This window comes from Crocodylus siamensis, chromosome 7 (genome assembly GCF_052110815.1).
Source record: "Crocodylus siamensis isolate JL-2025a chromosome 7, ASM5211081v1, whole genome shotgun sequence".
Lineage (NCBI taxonomy): Eukaryota > Metazoa > Chordata > Crocodylia > Crocodylidae > Crocodylus > Crocodylus siamensis.
This window is the reverse complement of record NC_143401.1, coordinates 7,354,942-7,379,883: the sequence shown is the minus strand read 5'-3', so window position 1 is coordinate 7,379,883 and position 24,942 is coordinate 7,354,942. Positions and strand designations below refer to the sequence as shown.

General features: G+C 47.4%; 1 protein-coding gene across 1 annotated transcript in view; it reads left to right on the top strand.

Moving 5' to 3' along the window:
• CSMD2 (CUB and Sushi multiple domains 2) overlaps window positions 1-24,942 on the top strand; it is a 645,501-nt gene that overhangs the window by 47,307 nt on the left and 573,252 nt on the right. The window contains exon 2 of the mRNA XM_090057063.1: window positions 11,768-11,984. Coding sequence (XP_089913189.1) covers window positions 11,768-11,984 — 217 coding nt within the window. The remainder of the gene's footprint in view (window positions 1-11,767; window positions 11,985-24,942) is intronic.

The window sequence follows — 24,942 nt, the reverse complement described above, 5'->3', positions numbered from 1 at the left end:
GCTGGGTTTACTTAATTTTATCCCTAGGCCTCCCCTTTCCTGGGCCCTGCTCTAGGCTCTGGGGCTCTTTTAGTCCTTTGGTTGGGCCGCACTGTGGGGCTCCAGTTATCCGGCTTATACTGGGGCTAACCTAAGTAGCATTGAGATGCTCCCAGGGCAGGTTCTCCGTGTGCCGGACTGAACACCATGTGGGGTCCAAGCAGCCTGGAGCTGCTCCCAGAGCCGGCTCTTCGTGTGCCAGTCGGCACACCGCCCCGTCCGGCCCTCCACTGAGGACGCAGGCTTGAGCTGCCTCGACGCGGGTCCCAGCGCCTGAGCCCCATGCACCGGCCTGTGCACCGCTGGGGTGAAGAAGGGATCCTGTGCAGGCTCTTCCCTCTCTGACATCCCTCCCCATCTCTGCTCAACTTGCTGAGCACACTAGGCTTTTATTTATACCCCCTGAAGTCTGCCAGACCTGCACAGCGCAGTCTTCAATTGGGTCCAGGGGCTCTTCGTCATCCCTCGCCCCCCAGAACAGGAGTAGAGCAAGCCTCTCCCAGCTGTTACCTGATTGGTAGAAATGTTCCACCAGTCCTAAGTATCCTTCTCCAAGACGGGCTTGCTGGGCAAAAGTGGCAAGCCCACCACACTGAGAAATGGACAGGTGACTCAGGGTTTTAAAAACAGGATGTTTTGGTATAAAACAGGACCAATAGCTACCCTATACTGAATAGACTACTGGTGTGTTCCAGTAAAGCAGGGGTGTAAAACCCATCTGGCCCAGTGGGCCAGATGAGGATCACAAGGCCAGCATGGCACATGCAGCATGCCAAACCAGTCCTGCATGTGTGCTGTGGCGTGGCCCAATTTGGGCTAGCCCCAGAGCCAGTGTGCAGAGCCACTCCAGTGTGGACACAGCAGGCACTGCACACCCCTCACTGCCCCCCTGTGCTGCATGGAGCATGTGTGGTACTAGTCCAGTCCTTGCACTGCAGGCAATGAGGCTGGGGCTAGCATGTGCCCCATGCAGCATGTGGGGTCCAGTCCAAAGACTCATGGGTTGAATCCAGCCTGTGCACCATATGTTTAACACTAGGGGTGTGCGAAGCAGGCCTTATTCGATTTGTATTTGGCCCAAATCAGGGACAGTGATTTAATTAGTTGATTTGGATCACTGTCCCTGAATCAGTTCGGCCAAATCCAAACCTGAAGATTCAATGCTGACTCAGAGAATAAATTATTTGGACATAGACGCATCTTTAAACATTTTTTCTACATACCTGAAGGTACCAGGCACGGCTCATGATCGCTGTGATGCAAGGGCACATGGAGCGTCCCATAGGAGTGCGAGGGTCCCTCCATGTGCTTGGCAGTGAACCAGAAGTGGTTTGGAGATACTTCTGGTCCACTTCTGTGTGCTGTCCCCCCACAACCTCCCGGCTTGGAGATTGGCTGCAAGGGGACCCTGGGTACCCCCCCCCCGACCCAGGAGGCACCAGTTGCCAAGCCAAGGGTTAAGGGGGGGGGGAGAGAAGGACAGTGTGCTCCCCCATGGACCCAGAAGTGGACTGGAAGTGCTTCTGGTCCACTTCCAGGTCTGCTGCCGAGCATGCTGGGGAGCCCCTCGTGCTTCTGTGGGACTCTTCATGTGCCCCAGCATCACAGTACTGATGAGCCCCTGCTACCTAGAGGTGTGTAGGAAAAACATTTAAAGCTGTGTCTGTCTGAATCTCCAAATCTTTCTGAGTCTCTCCTAATTGATTTGGAGGGTTCCGATTCAATTCTGAGAGATTAAAGGGTCCTCTGATTCAATTTGGATTTGGAGATTCAGCCACCAAATCCGGCCAAATCTCCACCAAATCATATCAGGGACCAAAGCTTCGTACAGCCCTACATCTCAGTTTCCTCATTCCCTTATTTGATGCTGTAGTTGTTGTGGTCTGCTGAGACACGGGTTGCAATAAATTTCTCTACCCAGATATAGAAATCTATAGAGCTTCAAACAGCCCTATTTGACACCCCTACAGTAAGGCAGTTCCTGTGTTGCAGAGTGTGTGTGTGTGTGTGTGTGTGTGTGCGTGAGTGTGTGTGTGTGTGTGTAATGGGGCGAGGATTCAAGATTGGACTTCCAAGCTTTGGGACGGAGAAAGCTAGTCCATCCAATGAGAAATGTTGCTCTGTTCAGAGAACTTTCTGTAGGCCACAGCTATACTTGATGCTGATGTATCAGTGACTACATGGGTGTTTTGTTGAATTGAATGAAATGCAGACACCTAGTTCAATAATTGACATTAGTGTGGTGTGTGGCCGTGCCCAGGATTTGGGGGGTGGGCCTGATTGCTTAGCTCAGGGGGAGGGGGTAGGACATGGATCCTTAAGCTTCAAAAGCACAGTCCCTCAATGTTAATCATGGCCAAAGGCAAATCTGCCTTTAGCTGTGTAGATAACATGATGAGGGTCAATGGTATTGCAGCCATGGGAACATGAAGTTCCGTGTGGATAGCTGCCTGGCTTCTTGCTAAATATTTAATCATGTTGCCACAGCTACACTGTTAGCACAGGACCTAGTTAATTGAAATCTAGGTCCAGTGTGTCTGTACAAGCTGCCGTCACACCTGTTGCGTTGTAGATGCGGTCCAAGAATAGCAGTTGTGATTTTGTTTACCAGAGGGTAGCGTTGATTGTGCATGCTATCAGGTTCATCTTGGCAGTTGGTGCACTGGAGAAGTCTTATCACAGCTAAGCCCAGGCCTATTCCAGTATATGCTTTATAGAACCTAGGAGAGGGGAGCTATTAAATTACCTTTCACTTTTTTAAGTACTCTTTGCTGGATTGTCATCTAGGAACTGGCCTGAGAAGGGGATGGGACATAGTCCCGCTGCCCTGGATGGGTGGAAGGGCACCTTTCAGCCAACCCCCTCCTCACCAGGGCACATTAGGAAAGTACACACTAGAGGGAGCACCAAAAGAGATCAGGTCTTACCCTTTCCTGATGTGCATGCTTGATGTATATTCCTGCTAACACCAGTACTCAGGTTTGCTTGAGGACTGAGAGATTTCTTCATGCCTTCCGACTCTTCTCATCAATGTCCAGTATAAACAAAGTTCCCTGCTATTACAGCTGATGAAGCCAGCCAGCTTGTCAGCTTTTGGGGAATTTAATTTTTGTCTGCAATAAGCAATTTTCTGTTAGCTGTGTCCCTGAGATGCAAAAGCACATCTTGGTCAGAATCAGAAATGTATAATTATTTCAGTAGACTGATTTGTATGATACAGGACTGCGTCCTATTTTTCCCTATTTGTTTTTCCTTCAGATAATCTCAATTTCAGAAATGGATTTTTTTCCCCAACCGTGGTTGCTTGTTCTTTGCGCTTATCTCTCGTTTTGCAAAGACAGGACTAAACTATGGATTTACATCTTGTTGCCCTTCGAATGACCTTGGAAGTGATTAGAACACAAGGTCACTCACCTTGAATGCATTTAATTAACTTGGTATCTAGCAGCACCAACTGTTCTTATAGCAGCAACAAATATGCTTATTACAGCCTCTTTAATTTACCAATTTTCTCAAATCGTTCTGATGACATTTACTTATGATTAAAATTAAAAATGTGCTGTAGAGACAAATTACGTATCCACACATTGCCTATTGAATACTAGTTTCTGTAAAGAAATGAGAAAGGAAAGAGAATGTCACTTGGTGGTTAGGGAAGAATAGATGAAACTTTTATAAATCTACCTGTTTAGATGTAACCTTGTCACTAAGACACCGCCTCAATTTACCCTTTGTAATCCAGAAATACCACCACCAAACTCTGAAACGGATTGTTGTATTTGCTTAAAATCCGACGTATTCATCATTTGAGGTAGTCCACAAAAAAGTAGAATTTAAGTCAGATGTGGAGATAAACTTCACTCATGTGCATTGTGACTGGTATTCATGATGCACTTTGTTAGCAACAGATGCTAAATGCATAGAAATTCGAAGTATTCTTGCCTACCTTTGTTAATGAGTCATGCGTAGCTCATCTCTTTCTCCACCATTCTGGACTACAGGGCCATCCAAAATCTATTTTATACATGTAATGTATTTAAAAAACCCTCCTTGTGGTAAATCTGACCGCCTTAGATCCATAAAGGCATGAGTTCCATCTCCTAGGCTAAGTACAGACAGTCAAAAAGCCCGAGGCTGAATTGATTCAGTCTTTGCAGGTTAATCTAAGCTGCAAAAATTGAACCAATAAGCAAGTGAACAGACATTCACTTGTGATTCAGAAAATGCAGCCACACACCTGAAATGGCTCAATCCAGAAGTTGGGGTCGGGGGGGGGGGGGGGCACTAAAGCACGGCTCTCTGGCACACAGCCAGCATGAGCTGTGTGTTTGCTTCCTCTTTCTGCTGCACCCAGGGTCTCTGGGATTGCCGTCCACAATCATATCAGCAGGACTCTCCAGGGTTGCTCATCACTTCCTCTTTCTTCTTCCAGGTGCCTCTGGGATTTGTAGTCCACAGTCACAGCCAGCACTAAGCTAGCAAGGCAGCTCTGTACTCGGGGGCGGGGGGGGGGGGAGGCAGTGGAGTGAATTTAACACCCCTCCCTGGCCCTAGCCCCCAGCTGAGGTTTGCCTGGGAGGGCCAGTGAACCAGCCCTCACTGCTCCAGCTAGAGGGGTGTGGCCAACCCTGCTCTCTGGAGCAGACAGCCCAGCCCAGCCCAGGGCTGTAAAGCATGCTGGGATGTTAGGGGACTCTGATTAGACTTGCACCTGGAGGGGGTCTGGGACAGAACTTTCCTAAACAGGTTTGACCTAAATCCGTTAAGTCTGATATTGCATTCAATCAGGTTGATCTTAAACCGGTTTCAGCCACTTAGAAACTGGTTTATGTGCACTGAATTTGTGTTCAGTTACAGGTTTAAACCAGCTTCTGATCAGTTAAACTGATTTATGTGTAACTTTTGTCTCTAGCCATAGAGACAGAATAGTTTCTGCCAAGCATTTTGGTCCCAAAGTAGGTCAATCAAATTATAATTGGCTTTAATAATGCTACTCTGCAGTTCTTTACCTGTGGCTGGTTGACACTCAGAAGTGCAAATGCTGCTACTGCCTTTGAAAACTGCAATGAGAAATCAAAGAAATGATTTCTGGTCTTATCCTTTTCAACTTGAAAGGCTGAGTAATCTGCATAAACAGGGATAAACAATCTAGCATCAATATGAGAAGCCAGATTTGCTTCATAGTGCTGATTGATAGCAACAGGCAGCGATCAGTAAAACTGACCTTGATCATAAGATAACAGTGTAATGCTATTTTTATTTTGCACAGCAATCCCCTTGCAAACTCTGCTTGGAATTCAGCTCTGATATAAACAGGAGCGATTCCACTAAAATCAGCAGGAGCTGTATCTGTTTACATTAGGGGTGAATTTGTCTGTGTCTCAAGCCTTCGGAGTCAAATCATGTAGTTACCAAGTTTAAAATAACAGCAAAGTGAGAGAGAAATAGATTAAGGAGACTTTCCATGTTATTTAGCCTCTGTTTCCTCATATTTATGTCTCTCTCCTGAGAGAAGAAACTCTTACACACCTAGAAATAGTAGGTCATAGCAACATATCTTTATCTTTGGGCTAGTGTGTTCAAAGGTACTGCTCTGGGGAAGGACACATGTATTTGATAGAGCGCGCTTGGCTTCTCTCGTGGAAGATGCAGTTTCCAAATCAGTTTGGTGCCTTGGGAATGCTACATGGCAGAGTTTGGCTTTGTGTTTGGGCTGTGTGATGGGGTGAAACTCTGAAAACCGGAGTGACGGGAAAGAGCTGCTGGGCTAGACAAAATGTCCATTAGGCTAGACAAAATGTCCATTACCCAGGGAGGCACGGGGAGAGCGTCTCTTCTTGGAGAAGAATCCTGGTCAGCGAAAACCTGAAAAGCCCCTGGCTTCTTGCCAGTTAGTAATCAGCTGTAGAGCTTGTCAGGAAGGGTCTCCCGGAGGAGCCCCAGGCCTGCTATAAGATCCAGAGTACCTCGAGTGCGGGAAATGACTGCAGCTGTGGAAAGCAGTGATGCTCAAACTTCCAGCCCCGCAGGATGGAAGTGAGTGATAAAGAACCAGCCTGCAGGCCTGATCCAGCATGAGACTGGTGCACAGGATGAGTCCACAGATGTGATCTGGTATGCCGGATGCAGCCCTGCATGCCAAATCCAGCCACGGAGTGACCCTGTATGTGAGCTCCCTTGCATGCCGGCCACGATTGGCAATCCCTCGATTCGAGGATGATCTCTACCATGGCTCATTGCTAGACCTTACGGTGAGCTGAAGAGTCCAATCCTTGAGCTGCAGACCCATCCACAAAAGTTGCAGGTGTTTTTGCAGGACGCCATAGGCTAGGATTTCTCTCCTTTTCCTTCCTTCATTCTCTCTTCTCTGCATTGAGGGCAAGACACTTTACCACAAAACAGCCTGCCACTTGGTTGAGGTTGCAGCACCACTGGAGTTGATCAGCAGCCAGCTCCTCCCAGCTCTTAAAATCAGCATCTGTTTTCTTGAGAGAGACCTTCAATGCATCCTTGTAGCATTTCCTTTAGCCACCATGAGATCTCAGGCTGTTACTAAGCTGGGAGTAGAGCGCTTGTTTTGGGAGTTTAAAGTCAGGCACCCACACGCAATGTCCAGGCCAGTGAATTTGGTGCTTGAGGATCACCAGCTTATTGCAGGTAACACTGGTTCCATCAAGGATGTTGGTGTTTGTGCAGTGATCTTCCCATTTGATGTGGAGGATTTTCTGAAGCCATAGTTGATGATACCTCTCCAGGCTCTTGAGAATGATCTAGCACAAAGAGCCCTGTTGTTTAGCGCATGGGACTCCTCACACTCCCCAACTGCCAAATTTCTAGACTGAGGTGGAGACCTGCAGGCTGAATCAAGCCTGTTGGCTGAATGTTGAACACCATTTATGTAAAGGTATCATCATCTGCTGTGTTCATGTGTTTCTCCTTTTTTTTCTCTCTCTCTAGGATCTAAAATACATCTCTGGGGCATTTTTTTGCTGAACCCTTCTGAATGGCGTTTTGCTGATTAGACAGCTGTACTTTCTGCAGCTAGCCACAGCTTCTATTTAAAAAAAAAACAGTACTTGTATGAACATTTTCACTAATGGATTATCTCTAAAAATGAGGCCTGAGTAACAGGTAAAACCCAGTTTTAGAATGATTTAGCAAGCAGGATGCTGGGTTGATTAGGGCGTATCTGTTTTGGTCCTGGTGCTGCCACCAAGCCACAAGGGACTGAATATCTCTGAATGATCAAGATTCAGTATGAATGTGAATGCTGTCCTCCAAAGTGCTTGCAACCTCTGCCAGCTTGGTACTACCTCCAGATATGAATGAGTGTCCCAATTATCCAGTCTAAGTCTTTAATAAAAATATTGAATAGTTGCTGGATCCAGGACAGACCCTGTGGAAATCCACTTGATGCATCTGTCCGATTTGTCAGACCATGCAATTATGGCTCTGAGTGTGATTATCCAATGAGTTGACCCACCTTGTGGTAGTTTCATCTAAACCCGGGCTGTTAAACTCACCTGGGACCCTGGGCTGGATCCTAACCATAGGGTTTCTCTCAGGCCGGATCCAGCCTGAGGCACAGGGATGACCACTGTGGCCACCTTGGTAGTGTTGATGGCAAGGGGCCTGGTGGCAGCAGTAGGTCTGGGAGCAGGGATCTGTAGGTGACAGGAGGGGACTGGTAATGGCAGGAGTCCAGCGGCAGCAGTGGGTCTGGGGGTGGCAATGATTGTGGAGGTGGCGAGAGGTCTGCTGGCAGCAGGAGTCCAGAGGGAGCAGTGGGTCTGGCAGTGGCAAACTAAGCTCACAATCAGTGGCCTTGGCCAGTGGGGCCAAAGGACCCTGCATTCTGGGGCAAACCACATACCCCCACCCGCTGTTGGCTGGGGTAGAGAGGCTCTGGGGGCTGGCCCATGGGCCCTATGTTTAACGTTACTGATCTAGACCATACTTCTTGCTTATGATAATTTTAATTGAGATGGTCTCAAAAGCCTTGCTGAAGTTATGATATATTGTATCGACTGCTTCTTCCACTGTACACAGCATCTGTTAACTTGTCATAAATGTCACATCGCCTTTGTCTGCCTCAGTTTCTCCTCTCACCACCTCTGCATCCTGTCTGTTTATACAGTGCGCGCTTCAAGTTGCAGGCCACCTCTTGTGTGTACAAACAGTACTCAGAGCAATGCAACCCAGATCCCAGTTGGGGCTGCTAAGCATTATTTGTAATACAGACAGTAATGTGCCATGCCACTTGACTTCATAATAGTCCTATTAAATGTTGTTTCCTTGCTTACTGACAACAGGCATGTCTGCCTCTCCAGTCGCAGATAGAAGTGCAACTCCCTGGAGTAACTGAGAAGGCTTTGCAGGAAGTGCTCCGAGTTACAGCGATCCCCAGGACTGAACAGAAGGTCAAGGGAGTGGGGAATAGCTGCTGGCTGGGAGCCTGCAGCCCATTTCCCCTAGCAATGGACCCCCTCCCTGCACGGCTGCAAAGTTTTGAAATGGAGCCTCTCCTACCTGGAGGGGGGGCCTCCAATATACCCACCCCACCCTCCAGCACGGGGAGGCAGGGAGGCTGAAAAAAAACCCGGACCAAACTCCCCTTGCTCCCTCTCCGCCCTCCCCTTCTGAAAGCAGGCCAAGGTTGGGAGGCAGGCAGACACAAGTTACAGAAGATGCTGTGTTTGGAAAGGTCTTCATCTGACCCCTCATGCAACAAGGGTTCAGATTTTCACCTGATCACCCATATTTGAAGCAGTCTGTAGCTACGCACTTGTGTTTGGTCACAACTGTAGACCACTTTCTGTGGCCAGATTGGGTGAAAATCATCACTTCTGTCTGTGGCCTCCATGACCTAGGTTTGTTTTATGACCTATAACTAGGGGCTGAGTGAAATTGAGGTGACACATGGACAATTTCACAGCATGATCATGGCACCAGCTGCAATTTTCGCAGGCTTATTGTAGCGACCCCCCCCCCCCCCACCTCCCCACCCCTGCTGATTGCTGAGGGGCCCTGGCGGCCCCACCCCTCACCACTGATTGGTAGAGAGGGACAGGGCTGCATGAAAAGCACTCCTTTTGGCCAATCACGGGGGCGGGGGTAGAAGGGCACCATCTTGGCTGCTCTTCATGCTGGCAGCTTTCCCCCCTTTCTCCCTCAATGGGTTGCAAGACTGCAGCAGCTGCTGGCTCCCACTGAGAAGCCAGCATTTTATTTTTAGTAAGTTTTTTTTTTTTTCCTGGTGATTCCATGCAAAATTATGGAAACCACCATTTTTTGGTGGTGTTCGCAGAAACTGCCGTTTTTCACAATTTCCACAAAAATCTCAGAATCACAATTTGAGTAGGTCCCTACCTATAACTAATACATTTGTGACTGTAGTTTTGCATTTGTATTTCTAACTTTTTCTGAAAGACACCTTGCACAAGCACAGCATTGCACTCCACAGCTTTGGAAATCTCTGCCTTCTGCTGCATGGGCAATAGCTCTGCAAAATGTGACACTTGCCTGTGTTAGAACGTACTTGGGGGAAGGACAGAGATCTTGTGGCGTGTGCGCCAGCTGGGATAGTCAGCAGAGTTCTCCATAGTACAGCGAGGGCCAACCTTTTTGGCAGGCATGCCACAAATTAGGCCTATAACTTCCCCGAGAGCCACTCTGACTCCATCCTCCACCCAGTCTGCTGATCAGGCAGCTTTGCTTCTGCAGCTAGCCACAGATTTCTGCTTTCTGCTTCCTGACTCATCTGCCGCTGTGCTGCCTGTCCCCTCCCTGATCTGCTGCGTGCCACACACAGCGGCTCCCCGTGTCACTTGTGGGACACGTGCTGTAGGTCAGCCACCGCTACCATAGTAGGTTGTCTGCGACTGTTACTTTCAACAGTCGGTATTATAGTTTCTGACTTCCAGCTCTCTGATTTGTTGATCAAGCTACCAAATAATTAGTTTTGGCAGGATTTGATTTTTTTATTGATCAATGTTGATTTTTGCCCGGCACTCGTAAACTGACGGGAAACATTTCGATCGGTCATGATTGAAAATGATAGAGGACAAAAAAATCTGGAGTGGGGTAAGGAAATCTGGGGCAGGGGGAGCCGCCTGTGCACTGCTTCTCTGGCAGTAGCTGGGGCAGGTGCTGCAGGAGGTAGGGGCCATGCTGGTAGGACTGTGCTGGGCAGAGGCGTTGGAAGGGCAGGGCGGACGGCAGCTGGGAGCCCGGTGCCACCAGCCGCTCACTATGTCCAGGTCCTAGCTGGGAATCAGGCACCAAACTCCCAGCCCGACCCCTGCATGATTGTGGCAGGGACCAAACTCATGCCAAACCTGACCTGGCCCCTGTATGATCAGGTATTTTTTATTAATTTATGAATATTTACTTTGTATATTTGAACATATGATTTTATAACACTTTTAACAGTATACTGCCATTACTAAATTGTCTGCCCCCACCCCTCTAATTCTGCACAATCCTGAAAATTTAAATAGCTTAAAAATCAAAAGAAATGCTAAAAAATGAACAGCGATTTCAGAATAACAGAATTATTAAAAAAAAAAAAATCTTTTGAATTCTGCCATGCCAAATAATAATCCAGCTATCACGTAGGACTGAAAGGGATCTCTTGAGTCATCAAGTCTAATCATTAGCTGTCGCAGGCAGTCATGTCATATAATCCCTTTTATAACTTTTCCTGTGTTGTTGCAATGCAGTAAGCATCTGTACTGTTTATTTTGAATGACCATGGGGCAGAGGGCCTCTGAAACCTAGGGCATTCACAATTTTGACCTGACCCTCCACTGTGAATGAACATTGTGGGATGGGCACACTGGTGAAGAGGCAGAAAAGTGGTGTTTGTGCTTAGTGTCTTCTCCCCGCAACTTTTTCTCACTACTTAGCTCTGCGAAGTGGAGGAATGCTCTGTTAAAAGCTGGGTGGCAGTGATAAAAAACACGTGCCTCTGGATGACAGTGATAGAAAAACACGTGTGTCTGGCTTGTATTGAATGGTAAAAGTGCCCCGCACAATTCCAATAGCAGTATCGAATGCTGTGAAATCAAACAAAACCAGGCCCAATTCTCTCATGGATGGTTAGGCCCTTTCATGCTGGTCTCATAATGCACAGGTTCATAGACTGGACATAAATATCCTCTGAAATTGCCCCTGTACCTGGGGACCCCTCTTCCTGATGGAAAGTTGCACAACGGCCTTCCCTTAACACAGGGGTGGGCTACTATTTTGGGGGGAGGTCCACTTACTGAGTTTTGGCAAGCCATTGAGGGCCGCATGACAGGCAACCAGTGGCAGATAAATATTAATTGTCTAAATTTTTTACGGGCTCCATGGACTAGATAGATTGGCCTGGTGGGCTGCATTTTGTCCACCCTTGCTAACAGCGATTGTAGTGGATGGTTCACTTGCCTATTGAGGCTGGATTGTGCTGCATATAGGCTGTTCCTGCATCCAGTGGGAGCCAAACTTTAGTTTGGGTACCTTTAGTTTGTCTAACTTTTAATCATAGGTAACTGGTACCTTGCAGAGCTTTAGAAAATGCATACGGTGGCTTAAAGCTGTCTTTGATTTTGCCCCATGCTCAGGCCATGAGGATTAACTCAGAAGGAACTGTGCATTACATGCTGTATTAAACTCCTGTTTTAATATTAATCATGTCCCATCTACTTCATTAACTTATCTGTTTGCTTGTTTTTTCTCGTTCCAGCCCAGAACTGCAGTCACATTTTGCAAGGCCCAAACGGGACGATACAGAGTCCGGGATTTCCGTATGGCTACCCAAATTATGCAAACTGCACGTGGACGATCACTGCTGAGGAGCAGAACAGGATACAGCTCGTGTTCCAGTCTTTCGCATTAGAGGAAGATTTTGATGTACTATCTGTCTATGATGGACTGCCACAGCAGGGGAGTCTGAGAACCAGGTAGAGCCCACACCATAACAAATGGTGGTGTTTATAAAGATGTTCAGATTTCTGCCCCTGGGATTAAAATGCTTAGGTTGGAGGTTTATGTTGCAATAAACCAGGAGCTCATTTTTATGAGCAGTTCTCTTAGCTGTCTTGATTTCTTATATTTGATAAGGTCTTAAATATTGCTGTGCGTGCCTGACAGTCGTGATTTATCAATACAGTCCTTCTAGACATTCAGAGAAGTTGATTAGAAAAATGGAGCAATGAGAGAGGAAGTCTAACAGGAAAAGATGTTCCTATAAACCCCTCAGCTTTGGTGCCTGAGAGGGAAGACAGAATTATAGTTTAGGCATCATACTCAGAAAGCCTGGCCAGGGGCAGGCAGTTATTTTGGGCAGAGGGCCACTTACTGAGTTTTAGCAAGCCATCGAGGGCTGCATGATAGGCAGACAGGGGCAGATTAATATTAATTTTCTAAATTTTTAGGGGCCCCGCGGGCTGGATAGAATGGCCTGGAGGGCCGCATCCGGCCCCTGGGCCGCATTTTGCCCACCCCTGGTTTAGACCCTAGTTTTGTCGTAGACTTCCTGTGTGCCCTTGGGTGAATGACTTAATCTCTCTGTATACGTTCACCACCTGTGACATGGGTGTTGATGGCTTTTTCCATTCTCTCGTCTGTTGTAACTATAAGCTCATATGAAGCAGGAACTGTTGCTTGGTATGCGTTTGTACAAAGTTTAGTTCGGGGGCCCTGATTTCAAGGTTTTTTGATGGCATGGTGATAAAAGTGCTCATTATGAAAAAAACATAGCGTCAATCAATATAACACATCGGCTTAGATTTTTAGCATACCATGAAAAATTATTCTAGATTCGCTCCCAAGTGGTGGATGGTGGTGGGTTGAGAGCAGCTTGGCTGCTAGTTGTGTGGCACATAGAGAGGCTGCTGGATGGGTAGGTTGCAGCTGACAGACTAGAGGAACAAATGCAGAAGAGCAATGGATGAGCAGCTGCCTTTCAGCGCTGGCACCGCACCGTGAATTCAGCGACAAAGTTGGCTGCCTCATGCAGGACTTGGAACAAAGACCGTTAACTTGTAGAGCCCAGAAGGGAGGAGGGAGGTGTGATTTTTATTTATTTATTTTGGTTTTTGCTAAGCCATTTTGTTCACTGTGATTTAGGACAAGTCTTTTGACCTCTTGGTGTCTCACCTAACTCAACTCGAAAATCTGGGTTAAAGAAGCAGAAACATCAGTGAAAGTCTGCTACTGTATATGGCTGACATTATTTGGGTAAATAAATTATGTTTTCATCTTGCTTCTGGGCTTGAGAATTGTCCCAATTATGGGACTTCATCATTTAATCAAGAGGCAGGATTTATTTATTTATTTATTTTGCTCTTGGTAGTATGTAAAGAAGACCCACATGTCCTTGTCTGTCCTATATTCCGTAGTAGGTGAACTTTGCAGAGATGAAGGGTTCATTCTGCTATGCCTTAGTCCCCAGAGACCCCCTAGCAAATTGTTCTGGTCATCGTCAGCATTGGCGGAAACTGCCTCTTCCCTCTGGATGTCAGTAGGAGGTTCTGCTGAGAATGCAAAATCCATGGAGGAACTTAGATCAGAGGTGGCGTCGTGGTTGAATGAATCAATAAGGATTCTGTAGACTGACTGCAAGAGAGAAGTGCTTTTAGCTGCTGCTTGCAACCAAGTATGATGTGACTTCAGGTAGAGATAGCAGCAAGGAAATGTAAGTGTAGGCCATCAGCGCTGACACATATGAGATCATAGTGCTTGGTTATTATGCTGATAAGAGCCATACAAATACTTGGATCAATGCTATCATTAGGACTATGGGAAAATTTCCCATTATAAAACTTGAAAGCATCGTTTCATGTGGGCTATATCTGGAAATCTGCTTTCTGCCAGTGTTGCTTTGCTGAGCACATAGTTGAACTGGAGGTGAAGGGGAAGAGAGGTAGTGATCTTACTGCAACTCTCATCTCTCCCTGGAGAGCGAGACAGTAAGCCAGCCTGCCCATAAGAGTTGGAGTTACGGTAAAAGGATTTTCTTGCAACGAGGGTGTCTTGCAGCCCATTCACAAAGGCGCCGTGTGCTTGGACAGCTGAACCAACTTGTGTGAAGGCTAAAGTCTGTGTGGGAAAGGCTAAAGGTTGAGATGAGTTAGAGAAAGGGTGGGCAAGATCCGGCTGGCAGCCAGACTCCATTTCCCAGCAGTACTGGCAGGGGTGGGGAGCAGCTCCAGGGCGCATCTTGCGGTGGTGTCAGCATGGTCTGGAGCGGGGTAGAGCCTGGGGCGTGTGGACAGCAGATCATGGCTTTGGCCCAACTCTGGACCATGCTGTCACTGCTGCAAGATCCTGGTCCCAGAGCAGGCCCCCACCCATCAGTGCACCTGGTCAGTGCTGTTGGGGCCAGTCTTCATGGGAGCCCTAGCCCTGTGCTTGTCATGGTCCCACCGCTTCTGGGGCCTCCATGAAAACCGGCCTCAGTGCTGCAGGCAGGGGTGCCTGGGAAATGGAGTCTGCCCCAGGCTGGATCTGGCCCACGGGCCAGACTTTGCCCACCCCTGTGTTAGAGCCTATACAGGCTAGGGGGTTATTGGACAGCATTCAAGGCAAGCTTGATGGGACCCAAATACAGCAAGCTGGTGGGTTTCCAGCACAGGAAGCCTTTGTAGGGGTGCAGCAGGGTAGCAATGGTGGGATACAACACTAAACACTTCAGGAGAGAGAGGCAGGTTCTGCCGTGAGCTACACAATGTAAGATTTGCATTTCTGTTTTAATGCAAGGATCCCCTGTCATTTATGCTACTTGGCTAGCCAGTGCTGTCTTGTTTGCTGCGACCCAAGACAGCCTTCTCAAGACATCTGATGGTTGTATAGTGTGCAAGAGGATACGTCTCTGATGGGAGGAGGGTTGAGGTTGGGGTGGGGGTCTTAAACTCCTTTGGACCTGCTGGAGGAATCACGGTGAGAAACAGGTGCTGAAGCCAGAGTCATCGTGTTGGGGCAATGCAGTCCAGGAGCATGCCCTATGTAAAGTGAATTTGTACTGGGTGAGCTGCCATGGGTTCTGAGAGGCACGTGGGGTTTTCTTTACATATCATCACTGATCACTCAGGTCCAATTAAGTGTGCTGTTAAGCATATCTAAGGTGGGATCAAGGTATGTGCCCCCTACAAAACAGTGTGTGACATTTCCCCCTAATTTTAGCCTCTTCTACTTTCAGGTGGACAGCTGTAGAGCTGTCCTCTCTAGGATTCATTACTGAAGTAAGACTGATGTCATTGAAAGAAGAGTAAAATTAAAGTTGAGGTAGTGGATGTTCAGGGGGAGACATTCAAAAGTGATAAAAGGGATTTAGGAGCGCACATCCCATTTAAAAACTAGTGGCGCCTGGGCCTTTCCAGAAGTCTTCCCCTCTGCTTCCAGAAAAGCTATTTTAAAAATCAGAGCTCGCTGTCCAGTTTGCTGTTCGGTGTCATGGTCTTTGTGTGGCTAATATTTTGCACATCAACCTTTCTTTGCTAAACTTTGCAACTGTTGCTAGCATTCGGTCTTTGTCTTTGCACCCAGCTTCCCCTAGGCTATCAATTTAATGTTTTTCCTCGGTCTGCCTTCCAAATGTACTGCATTCATCATCTATATGCCAAACTAGGAGATGGATGGCTGTATGTCATTTATCAAAGCTCATGCTACCAGGCTGGCCAGAATAAGCTAGAGGCAAGAGGAATGGGGGAAGGAGCTTGCTTCTGTGGAAAAGAAGTTTTGTTCACTGTGTCCGTCAGTAATACAGTTAACAAATGGACAAGCATCTTATCCTTATAAGACTTTTTGCCTTGATGGTAAATTGGAATGCCTTTCAAAATGGAAGCAGTTGGTCTTTATCACTGAAAGCGAAGATTTGTATTCAGACTCCTTCCTACAGCTGCTATCAATGCTAATACATATTGGTTAGGGGACATAAAGCATAAAGGGTGAGAATTGGCCGAAGAGGGGTGTTATATCCTTTTAAAGATGGTGAATTGTCTCCTGTGCCATATTTTGCTCAACTTCTTGGTGCAAAGGAATGAGCTTGGTGGAAAATAATGTTTTATCTATTGGTGAAATTCACCCTGGTACAGAGAGGTCTCTCCGGGCCCCTGTACATGATGTGCATTGTTTCAATACACGTTATGAAACAGCACCAAAAATTGCCACTAGGTTAGTCGCATGTGAAAACACACGCTGAGGGTTTTTTATCATGGTAGGTTTTGATTTATCATGGCAAGTTAGACCAGCTCTGACCTGTGTTATTTTTACTGTGGGCAATGGTTCCACCAGGTTTAATTTTATCATGAAACTTTTGTTACATGTATTCTCGCGCACAGCTGAAATCGCCATTTTCCCTGTTCTGACACGATTTGTCCACCAAATGCCCTCTAGTGCTTTTTACCAGTAACAGCACATTAACCGGTTTTGAGTGTTAAGCACGCTACGTGCAAAATAGTAACGGGAATCATCATGGTACATTGCGAGAGTGAAATAAACTTATAGATTACCTAGAAAAAGCCAACATCATGTACAAGCACCCTCCAAGACCAGGTCCTTTAGAAGTCTTCCTTTGCTCCATCTGCTCCTACATTCCCTGAGTCACATCTATGACAATTGCTGCAAGGGAGTTAATAATTCTACGCCTCCTGTGTTGGCAAATACGCTATTGTGTTGCATTTAATGTTGTGTGAAAGTTCCCTAACACAACAAGAGCAAACTTAATCCAATGAGACATTTCCTAATAAACTGCTTTACTGCATGTTAGGGAATTTGCATTGTGTGTGCACATGTGATGAGTATGTGAATAATTAAATGCATCTTAGCGTTGTCTTTAATTTAGGCATTCAGAGCTGTCATCGTCATTAGACATCACAACTTCCCCTCGATTGCTAGGAGCAGAGCTGACGTCTGGGAATAGTATGAGTTCCTGTATGCACCCTTAACTTCTTATGCATGTGGCCTCCTTAGAATCCATGCTTGTCTCTGCTGCAGAATATGGAAGCAGAACAGTCACTTTAGGTAAGGGGTCAGCAACCCCCAGCACGTGTGCTGAGCATGGCGCGCAACACCGTTTTGCTCAGCACACCACCGCCAACCTGGGCTCTAAGCAGCTGCTGCCAGCCACAGAGCCCAGGCTGCTCCCAGCAGGCAGCTGGGAGGCTGCAAGCCATGCTACAAGCAAACTGGGCTCCTTGGACTGGCTGCAGCCGGCAGGCTGCAAGCAGTTGCTCTGGGCTCCAGCATGTCGGCACTCCAGCACCTTCCAAGTTAGGCATTGTGTTTTTTTTCAGCACTCTGGCCAAAAAACATTGCCTATTCTCATTAGATGGTGGTAGTAACAGACTATTTTCACCCCGACCTGAAGGAGATGGTAGCATGCTTTCACAAATTCTGACTAGAGCTCCATGTCCCCCCTCAGGTGCACACCTGTGACATGTGTTGGTGTCATTGAGATCCATAGCCGTGTGTAGACAAAATGAGGGGCATGTGTGCACGACACTTTAAAGTAGGTTAAATGCTTTTACACCACTTTAGTGGTGTCAGTGTTTGCACGTGTTGGTGATGCATTGTGCAGTAAGTCCAGCCGCTATAACAAATTCAGTGGCCTAATGTGCCTTAAATGATTTGGGGCGCAGCAAACTAAAGATCCTCTGAGGAGTTTTAGTTTGCTGCCCTACAGCCACAGAGCCAAGCACCGGGCTCTGTGCAGCTCAGGGGCTCTGCAGGAAGCCCGTGCAGGCAGCCTGGCAGCAGCCCGGGAAGGCAGGCTCCACCCAAGAAAAGCAGTGAGCATGATCTTCTTTTTCCCCTGCAGCCTGCCTGTCTGCCTGAGCTGCACAGGGGCCCAGTGCTTCCCTCTGCAGCTGCTGTGCCACCCGGGACCACTTGAGCCAAGTGCCACCTGCGGGGGGGGGTGGTTCTGCCCCGCCTCCCCCCCAACAGTCCAGGGACCACTCTTCCCGCTAGCAGCTTGCTCTCGCTGCTGCTGGAGAGGCAGGTACCTTTGTGTGTGTGTGCACAACACGGGGGGGGGGCGGTTAAAGGGCCCTAAATTGAAGCAGTGTTTTTAAAAACCCACTGCTTCAATTTAGAGGCCCTGTTTCATCTACACATGCCCCATGTCGCTATACTGGGCCAGACCCAAGAGCCAGTTGCCTGAAGCTGGTCTTCTGAGGTCCCGGTCCTGGAAGGTGCTAAGCCTGCTAAAGCCTTGCTGCATTCAGTGGGAGGAAAGAGAAGGGGACAGTGCTTTTGGAGTTTGCATTTACCTAGGCATGTCCTCCCCACACCCCAGCTTTCCTATCCTGCTTTGCTGATTGCATCATTGTTAAAGGGATATTCCAATCAGCTTAGTTTGTAAGAATTGATTTCTTTCAGTACTGTACTTTGATGCCCTGCGGGAGTGCAGCCTAATCTGAATAACATCTCCGAGCTATTTACGGGGTTGAAGTCATCACAGAAGTTGGGGTGCGCTTTGGTACGAGCTGCAACCTGGCACTCTTTGCATGGCTTCCCCAGACAGTGATGCACAAGAAGAGGCAAAGGAGGGAGCCAACGTGGGTAAAGGCTTTTAAAGACTTTGCATGGATGCCAGTAACTCGTAGCAGACTTCCAAACTTACATTCAAAATCAAGTAACAGAATCCCACATTTGAATTTTTAGATTGGCTCTCGGATCATGTGTTTGCTTGTACATGCCCTCAGTTAAAGAGCCATTCTTCAGACTGGTGTTTTAAAACTGAATCCAAAGGGAAAAATTGGAAACGGAAGAAAATTGGGTAAAAGGTAACTTTTCTTTGTACAGCTCATTTGTAGACCAGATCCCCTTCTTGTCGTGAAGCCATTAAGATGCAGTGACTTCAGCAGAACTTTGACTTCATGACATCTAAACCTCCCAAACTCTGGATATATTTGAATTCTGGGGTTGTTGGTCTGAGAAGCAACCATTTTTAGTTTTCCGGTTTCAAGGACCTAACAGTTGCATGAGTTGGGACGGTCTTGCCAGTAGAGTGTAAGCTGCTCGGTTTTTTTTCAGGTGTTGGTGTTCCTCGTAACAGCATCATGCGGTGCGTTTGTTGAATGCTGTATCTTATAAAGGAAGTCTTTGAGTTTAAAAAGAAAAAAATGCTGGTTTATATTGCAGTAGTGGCTAGCGGGCTCAATGCCCCGTTGCTCTGAGCACTGCACGAGCATGCCATGAAAAGACAGTTCCGCTGAGGAAAACCTTACCATCTACAATAGATGAGGATGGCAAACAGAGGCACAGTACAGGGAAGTGGCAAGCCCAAGGTCGCTGAGCAGGTCAGTGGCAGAGCGGGGAATCGATGCCAAGTCTCATCAGTAAGGGGAGCTGGGTTAGAAAGAACCTAGGTCCTATGTCTGCTAGCCCAGAGACACATGCAATAGGGACCTTGATGTTAATGAAGTGGCGTTAGACACCCTAACAGGTACAGAATCTGTGGTTTTGTGCATCTCTGAAGACTGTCTAGCACAGTGGTTTGCAACATTTTTTTTTTTTCCGTTTGCGGACCCCTAAAAACATTTCAGATGCAAGTGCAGACCCCTTTGGAAATGTTGAATAGAGATGAATTGTAAGTATGGGTATTCACATATATTTAATTGTTCATGGTATTCACATGCGTTTAATTGTTCATAGTCATCTTTCGTGGACCCCTTGGGCATAGTCTGTGGACCCTCCCAGGGGTCTGTGGACCACAGTCTGAAACCACTGGTCTAGCATATTGTGTCGGGAATCTGGATGAAGAGGACAGTGACAGTAAGTGGAAATGCTGCAAGACGGCATGGCCTGTTTTTATTACTCCCTCCAATAACAGTGTAAGCAATTGGAAGAACATTTGTTTTTGTTTAAACATTTAAACATTTGCTTTAAATATTTAAACGGAAACATTTTCTTCTGATTGTTAAGTCAGTAAAAGTAACTTAGCAAAAGGTCTTTTAAGGGAAAGTGCAGTGTGCCTGTTGAGCGCATTTTATTTGTAACAGGCTGTTGTGATAAGCACCCTTTGGATAAACCCGTGCATTTTAAAGGATGTAAGCCGCATGTTATCTATATTCCTCTAACATGTAGAGGTCCCAGCTGAGATCAAGGCTTCAGCAAGCTAGGTGCTGACAGTCTGACCGACCGACTAGGACAAGACTTTATACAGTAACTGAAAAATAAAACATGTGAGAAGGAAACAAGTGAACTAGCAGTAGAAAGAAGGACTCAAAGTTACCTACCTGCAGTAGTGCCTGGTAGGCCTGAAGCAGAGCAAGGCCTTGCTGTGCTAGGTACTAGGCAGACATTTAGCATGAAATGATCTCTGGCTTCAACAGACTGCAGTCTAAGTAGACAAAGGATGGGATAGGAGATGGGCAACCAGAAGGGATAATGATGTGTTCACTGCCTCTGTCCTGTTCTGTGGATCAAGCAAGAAACCGTGCAAGAAATGGAGCTGCTGGAGAGAACCACAAAACAGCCTTCCACAGGGCAGCATATTAGCATCAGTCCTCTTTGACAGATGTACCAATGATCAACCCCAATAGAGCAATATGAGGCTCTTCATATACGCTGATGATCTACAGATGCACCATGTCGCAAGAGAAGGACTTTGCCACTGTTGAGAGTAGACTAACGTGCACCAAGACCTCTCAGATTAATAGCATATAAACCAGCTTTGTGCCAACCTGGCCATGATGCAGGTCACAGCCTTTCACCTACATCATAGAAAAGCCAAGCAGAAATTAAACACCATCTGGGATGGAATCTAATCCCCCAAACCCTGTGTACCTTTGGGTTACGTTGGACGGACGCTTACCTTCAAAGCACACGTAGAGAAGTCGAAAGGGAAGGCCAGCCCCTGCAACAGCATACTTGGAAAGCTGGCCATCTCAAAGTGGGGAGCCAACCCAGCTACATTACGAACCAACACTATTACCTTGCGCTACTCCGCTGCAGAGTATGCACGTCCAGCACGAGAATGATCAGTTCATGCCAAGAAACTAGACCCAGTTCTGTACGACAGTTGCCATGAAATAACAGGATGTCTAAAGCCAACATCAAAGGATATCCTGTTCTTCCTGGCTGGCATTGTACCACCTGATATTAGAAGAGAGATGAGCCAGAAAAAGAAAGATCTCAGCAGATGGAAGACCTCAGGCATCCACTTTATGGTCACACCAAATTAATCAAATGACTTAAAGAGCAAATGAGTTTTGTGACCTGTGTGGTGCCCTTGGACGTGATGGCTGGCAGGGCACAACTGAGGTTGTGGAAGGAAAGATTATACACAACCTGATGCCCTGAAGTGGACCTGGACCCCCTGGAGGACCTTCCTAGAGGGACTGGTCAATATAGCGATGCCTAAACCGCCTGTGCATGCAAACCGGAAGATCAAAAACAGGCATGATCAGATAATCATAGTGTCATAGTACTTAGGCTTGGAAGGGACCTAAACAGCAGGAACGGGTGCCAGGATCATATCACCCCAGCCAAATAAAGCTAGTTTCATGACATCCATGCACGCAAGTAAGGTGAAGTGCAAATCGTTGACCACCTGCTCGTTTGTCGGCTCCTTGGTGAGACCTGTATGAAGGAGGACCTTGCTGCAGCAATGGCAAGAGCTGTTTTTCCAAGGACAAAAGGAGCAGCAGGAGCGCAGTACTCATGTCTCCTAGTTCATGGTCTAACTGCATATATCACATTGTCTTTCCTCTGTATAGCGGCAATCTTTAGAAATTATATGCCTGGTTTTCAAATGGGCCAAGTATCAATCCTGTACAGAAAGGGGCTATGCCGTTTTGTGATGGATTTTGGGATCTGATTTTGTTCCAGGTTCGGGTGGAATTTCCAAATTCTACATGAAAAAAGGCTGAAGAAAATGTTACTTTCATGGTCAGCGAAGACTGTTGAGGCTCACCTCCTTAATCAAGTAGTAAAGTCACTTCAGGACAAAAATCATGTTGATGTGGTTGTGATTTACCTTTAACAGAAATTTTGCAAAACCACACCATTTCCCAAAAGCGTTGTAGATTATGGAACAATTTTCTGGTGGGATCTGGCTTGCCCAGGCGCCCTTGCACTCCTCATGAGCTGTAGTTAGTGAATCATAGTTTCCATTGCTCTTAGGTTAGTGAGAGTTATCTTCTGTTCACACTGGCAGCATCCAGGCAAAATCAAGGTTTATTTACCCATTTCTTTCCATCAGTTGGTCCAATAAAAGATATCATCCACAAAAAAACCCCTCTGAGGTGGGAAGAATACAAAACAAAACAAAAAATCATCCGTTGTGATTCTGAGGATCTTGAAAGCATTGCGTGTATTGTTCTGAAAAGCCAGTTAAATTTAATTCTTTTATCCCCTTATTAACCAGAAAAGTAAACATTCAGAATTTCCCCAAATGCCAGAAGGCAGTATCGGGATCTTCTCTCTGTCAAATCTTATTACCTAAATCCTCTTCTCCTTGCTGCTAGAGCTTTCCAAAAAAGAAAAAAAAAAAAACACGGCAAGAATTTTTCTTAATGGAAAACTTTGTTAGTCTTTCAGATAACCATTTCTCAGACACTCCATCCTCTCTTATCGTAGCTCTACCAAACAAAGTTGCTTCCCGAGGCCCTGGCAGTACCATGTTTGGCCCAAAGGGGATATTGCTTTACAAAGCTGCAGTTTCTAAGAGAAGTCCTTTATAAAGGAAAATATCAGGTCTTGCTCCACTTCCTAGTGTCAATATAGTTACCCATCAGTATTGTCATCAGTTACCTGGACTTTTGCAGTAAATGCAAGCATTCAAATAGATATTGCGCTTGGTTGTGAAAAGTTTCCTTGAGTCAGAGTTTCAAAATATATGAATGGCAGTTTTTTTTTGGGGGGGGGGTTGGTTTGTTCTGTTAATGGGCCGGAGTACATGTGGTATAAATTCAGAGGAGCAACCGTGGGCTTGATAGAGTCATTTGGTGGGCTGCATCCAGCCCATGGGCCCTATTTTGCCCACCCCTGTTCTAGACTAAGGGTGTGACTGCTGCAGACTCCAAGCTAGCACTAACACCAGTCAACATTTGTGCAGCTCACAGCATGAAGTGCAACAAGGCCCAGAGATTGCCATGGATGTGCTGGGTATAGACCACTGCAACGAAATGGGGAAAAAAAAAACCAAACCCTGCCATCTTCCCTTTTAAGAAATGGATGTGCCTATACAAGAAGTCATCCCAGTTTTCCGTATTCTGCATTATAGAATCCACTAAACTAGAAACTGATGCCACACTGTATCCAAAGAGCTACGTATTTCCTCTATTCTTTCAATAGATAGGTGCTATAGTAACTGCTAGAGGCAACCTTTGCTAACTCCAAACGTTGCACACTTAAATTGCAAACAGGAAAATGCTGTTAAAAAGGAGGGGAAAAAATGTATCAGGCTAGTTTGTATAAATTCAGACACCACTTTGACTTTTGTGGCGCTACGCTGAGAAGAATTGCGTGCGGCCCACAGCTGCCCTGGCTTTCGGTGTCTCTAACCCTTCTCCACGCTGCAGCCAGCTGCAGAAGCTCCAGCTTCAGTGGTCAGGCAGCTACTCCCGTCCCTGGGCTGCCTTGCCCCCAACCCCCAGCGTATGGCCCAAGGCAGGGGGTGCTGAGCTCCTGTCCAGGAGTCTGCCTGGCAAGGCTGTCTGCGTGCTGCTCCAACCCTGCAGCCCTTCACGGGCCCGACAACCCGGCCAGTGAGAATCGAGGCTCAGGTGTTCTCCTAACTGGCAAGAGGAAAAGGGACAGGAGCTGTAGGTTATCTGGGCCCTGCTGGGCTGGGCTGGGGCTTGGTAGGGCAGGGGCACCACTAGTGCAGCGGCACACTGCGGTCCTGTGCCCTGCGCCACGTGGGCGCAGCTCCTGCCTGACCCTCATGCTTTGGGCTGGCGCAGCTCCTGCCTGACCCTGGTGCAGCTTTGGCTGACCCCAGCACAACTCCTGCCCGACCCAGACTCTCTGACACAAAGCCAGGTCAGGCAGGAGCCACGCCAGCTGTGTACCAGCTGTGCCAGCTTGGCCCAAAGTGGTGCATGGGAACGCAGCACGGCACCAGCTTGACCTGGTCTTGTGCTGGGGACTCGGGGCACGGGAGGGGGTGCAGGGAGAAGCGGGAAACACAGCAAAAGCCCGGCTGGGCTTGAATAATCCCTGGCTCCCGGCCCCTTTCTTCCTGCACCCTCTTGCCTGCCCTGAGTCTGCAGCACGCGACCAAGTTGGGCTGATGCTGCCCTGTGTTGCCGTGTACTGCCTGGGGACACATGGGTGCAGCCGGAGTGGCTGGCATGGCTTCTTCCTGATCTGGCCACATGCCAGAGACTTGGGGAGGAGGTACAAGGAGACCCGTGGGGAGCTTGTGCAATTGTGCGTGAGTGTCTGTGTGCATGCATGTGTGCAAACTTATTAAGTGGCCCTCCAGCCCAAATAAGTGCCCATCCCTGGTCTAGAAACTGTCCCCTACCTGCTCCGGTGTGACTTGCTGCTAGGAGCCTGGTGAGCCGGGGCAGGACGAGGAGCTGTAGGACTAGAGGACTGATGAGGCAGGGCAGGCTTCATTCCCTGCTGTATGGGCAGGGGTGTCAGAGGTCCTGGGATACTTGGGGACTTCAGCGTGGGCAGCACAGCAGTGGGGAGTGACCACAGCTTAATGGAACAGGAGCTGGGTAGTGCAGATCGGAGATAATCCTGCCCTGGAGTGGCGTAACTTTGAGCCACATAACGAGCGCTTAAAACCACTTCAACGTGTCGAAGTGCAGACAATCCAAGAGTTAAGAGCTCCAGGAGCTGCCCAAAATTACTGTGTAATGAGGCCACCTTGTGTAACCAACGGAAAGATTAAGGATTTTAAGATTCCCCCCCCCCTTTTTTTTTTAATCTTAAAATTGTATGGTACCACTG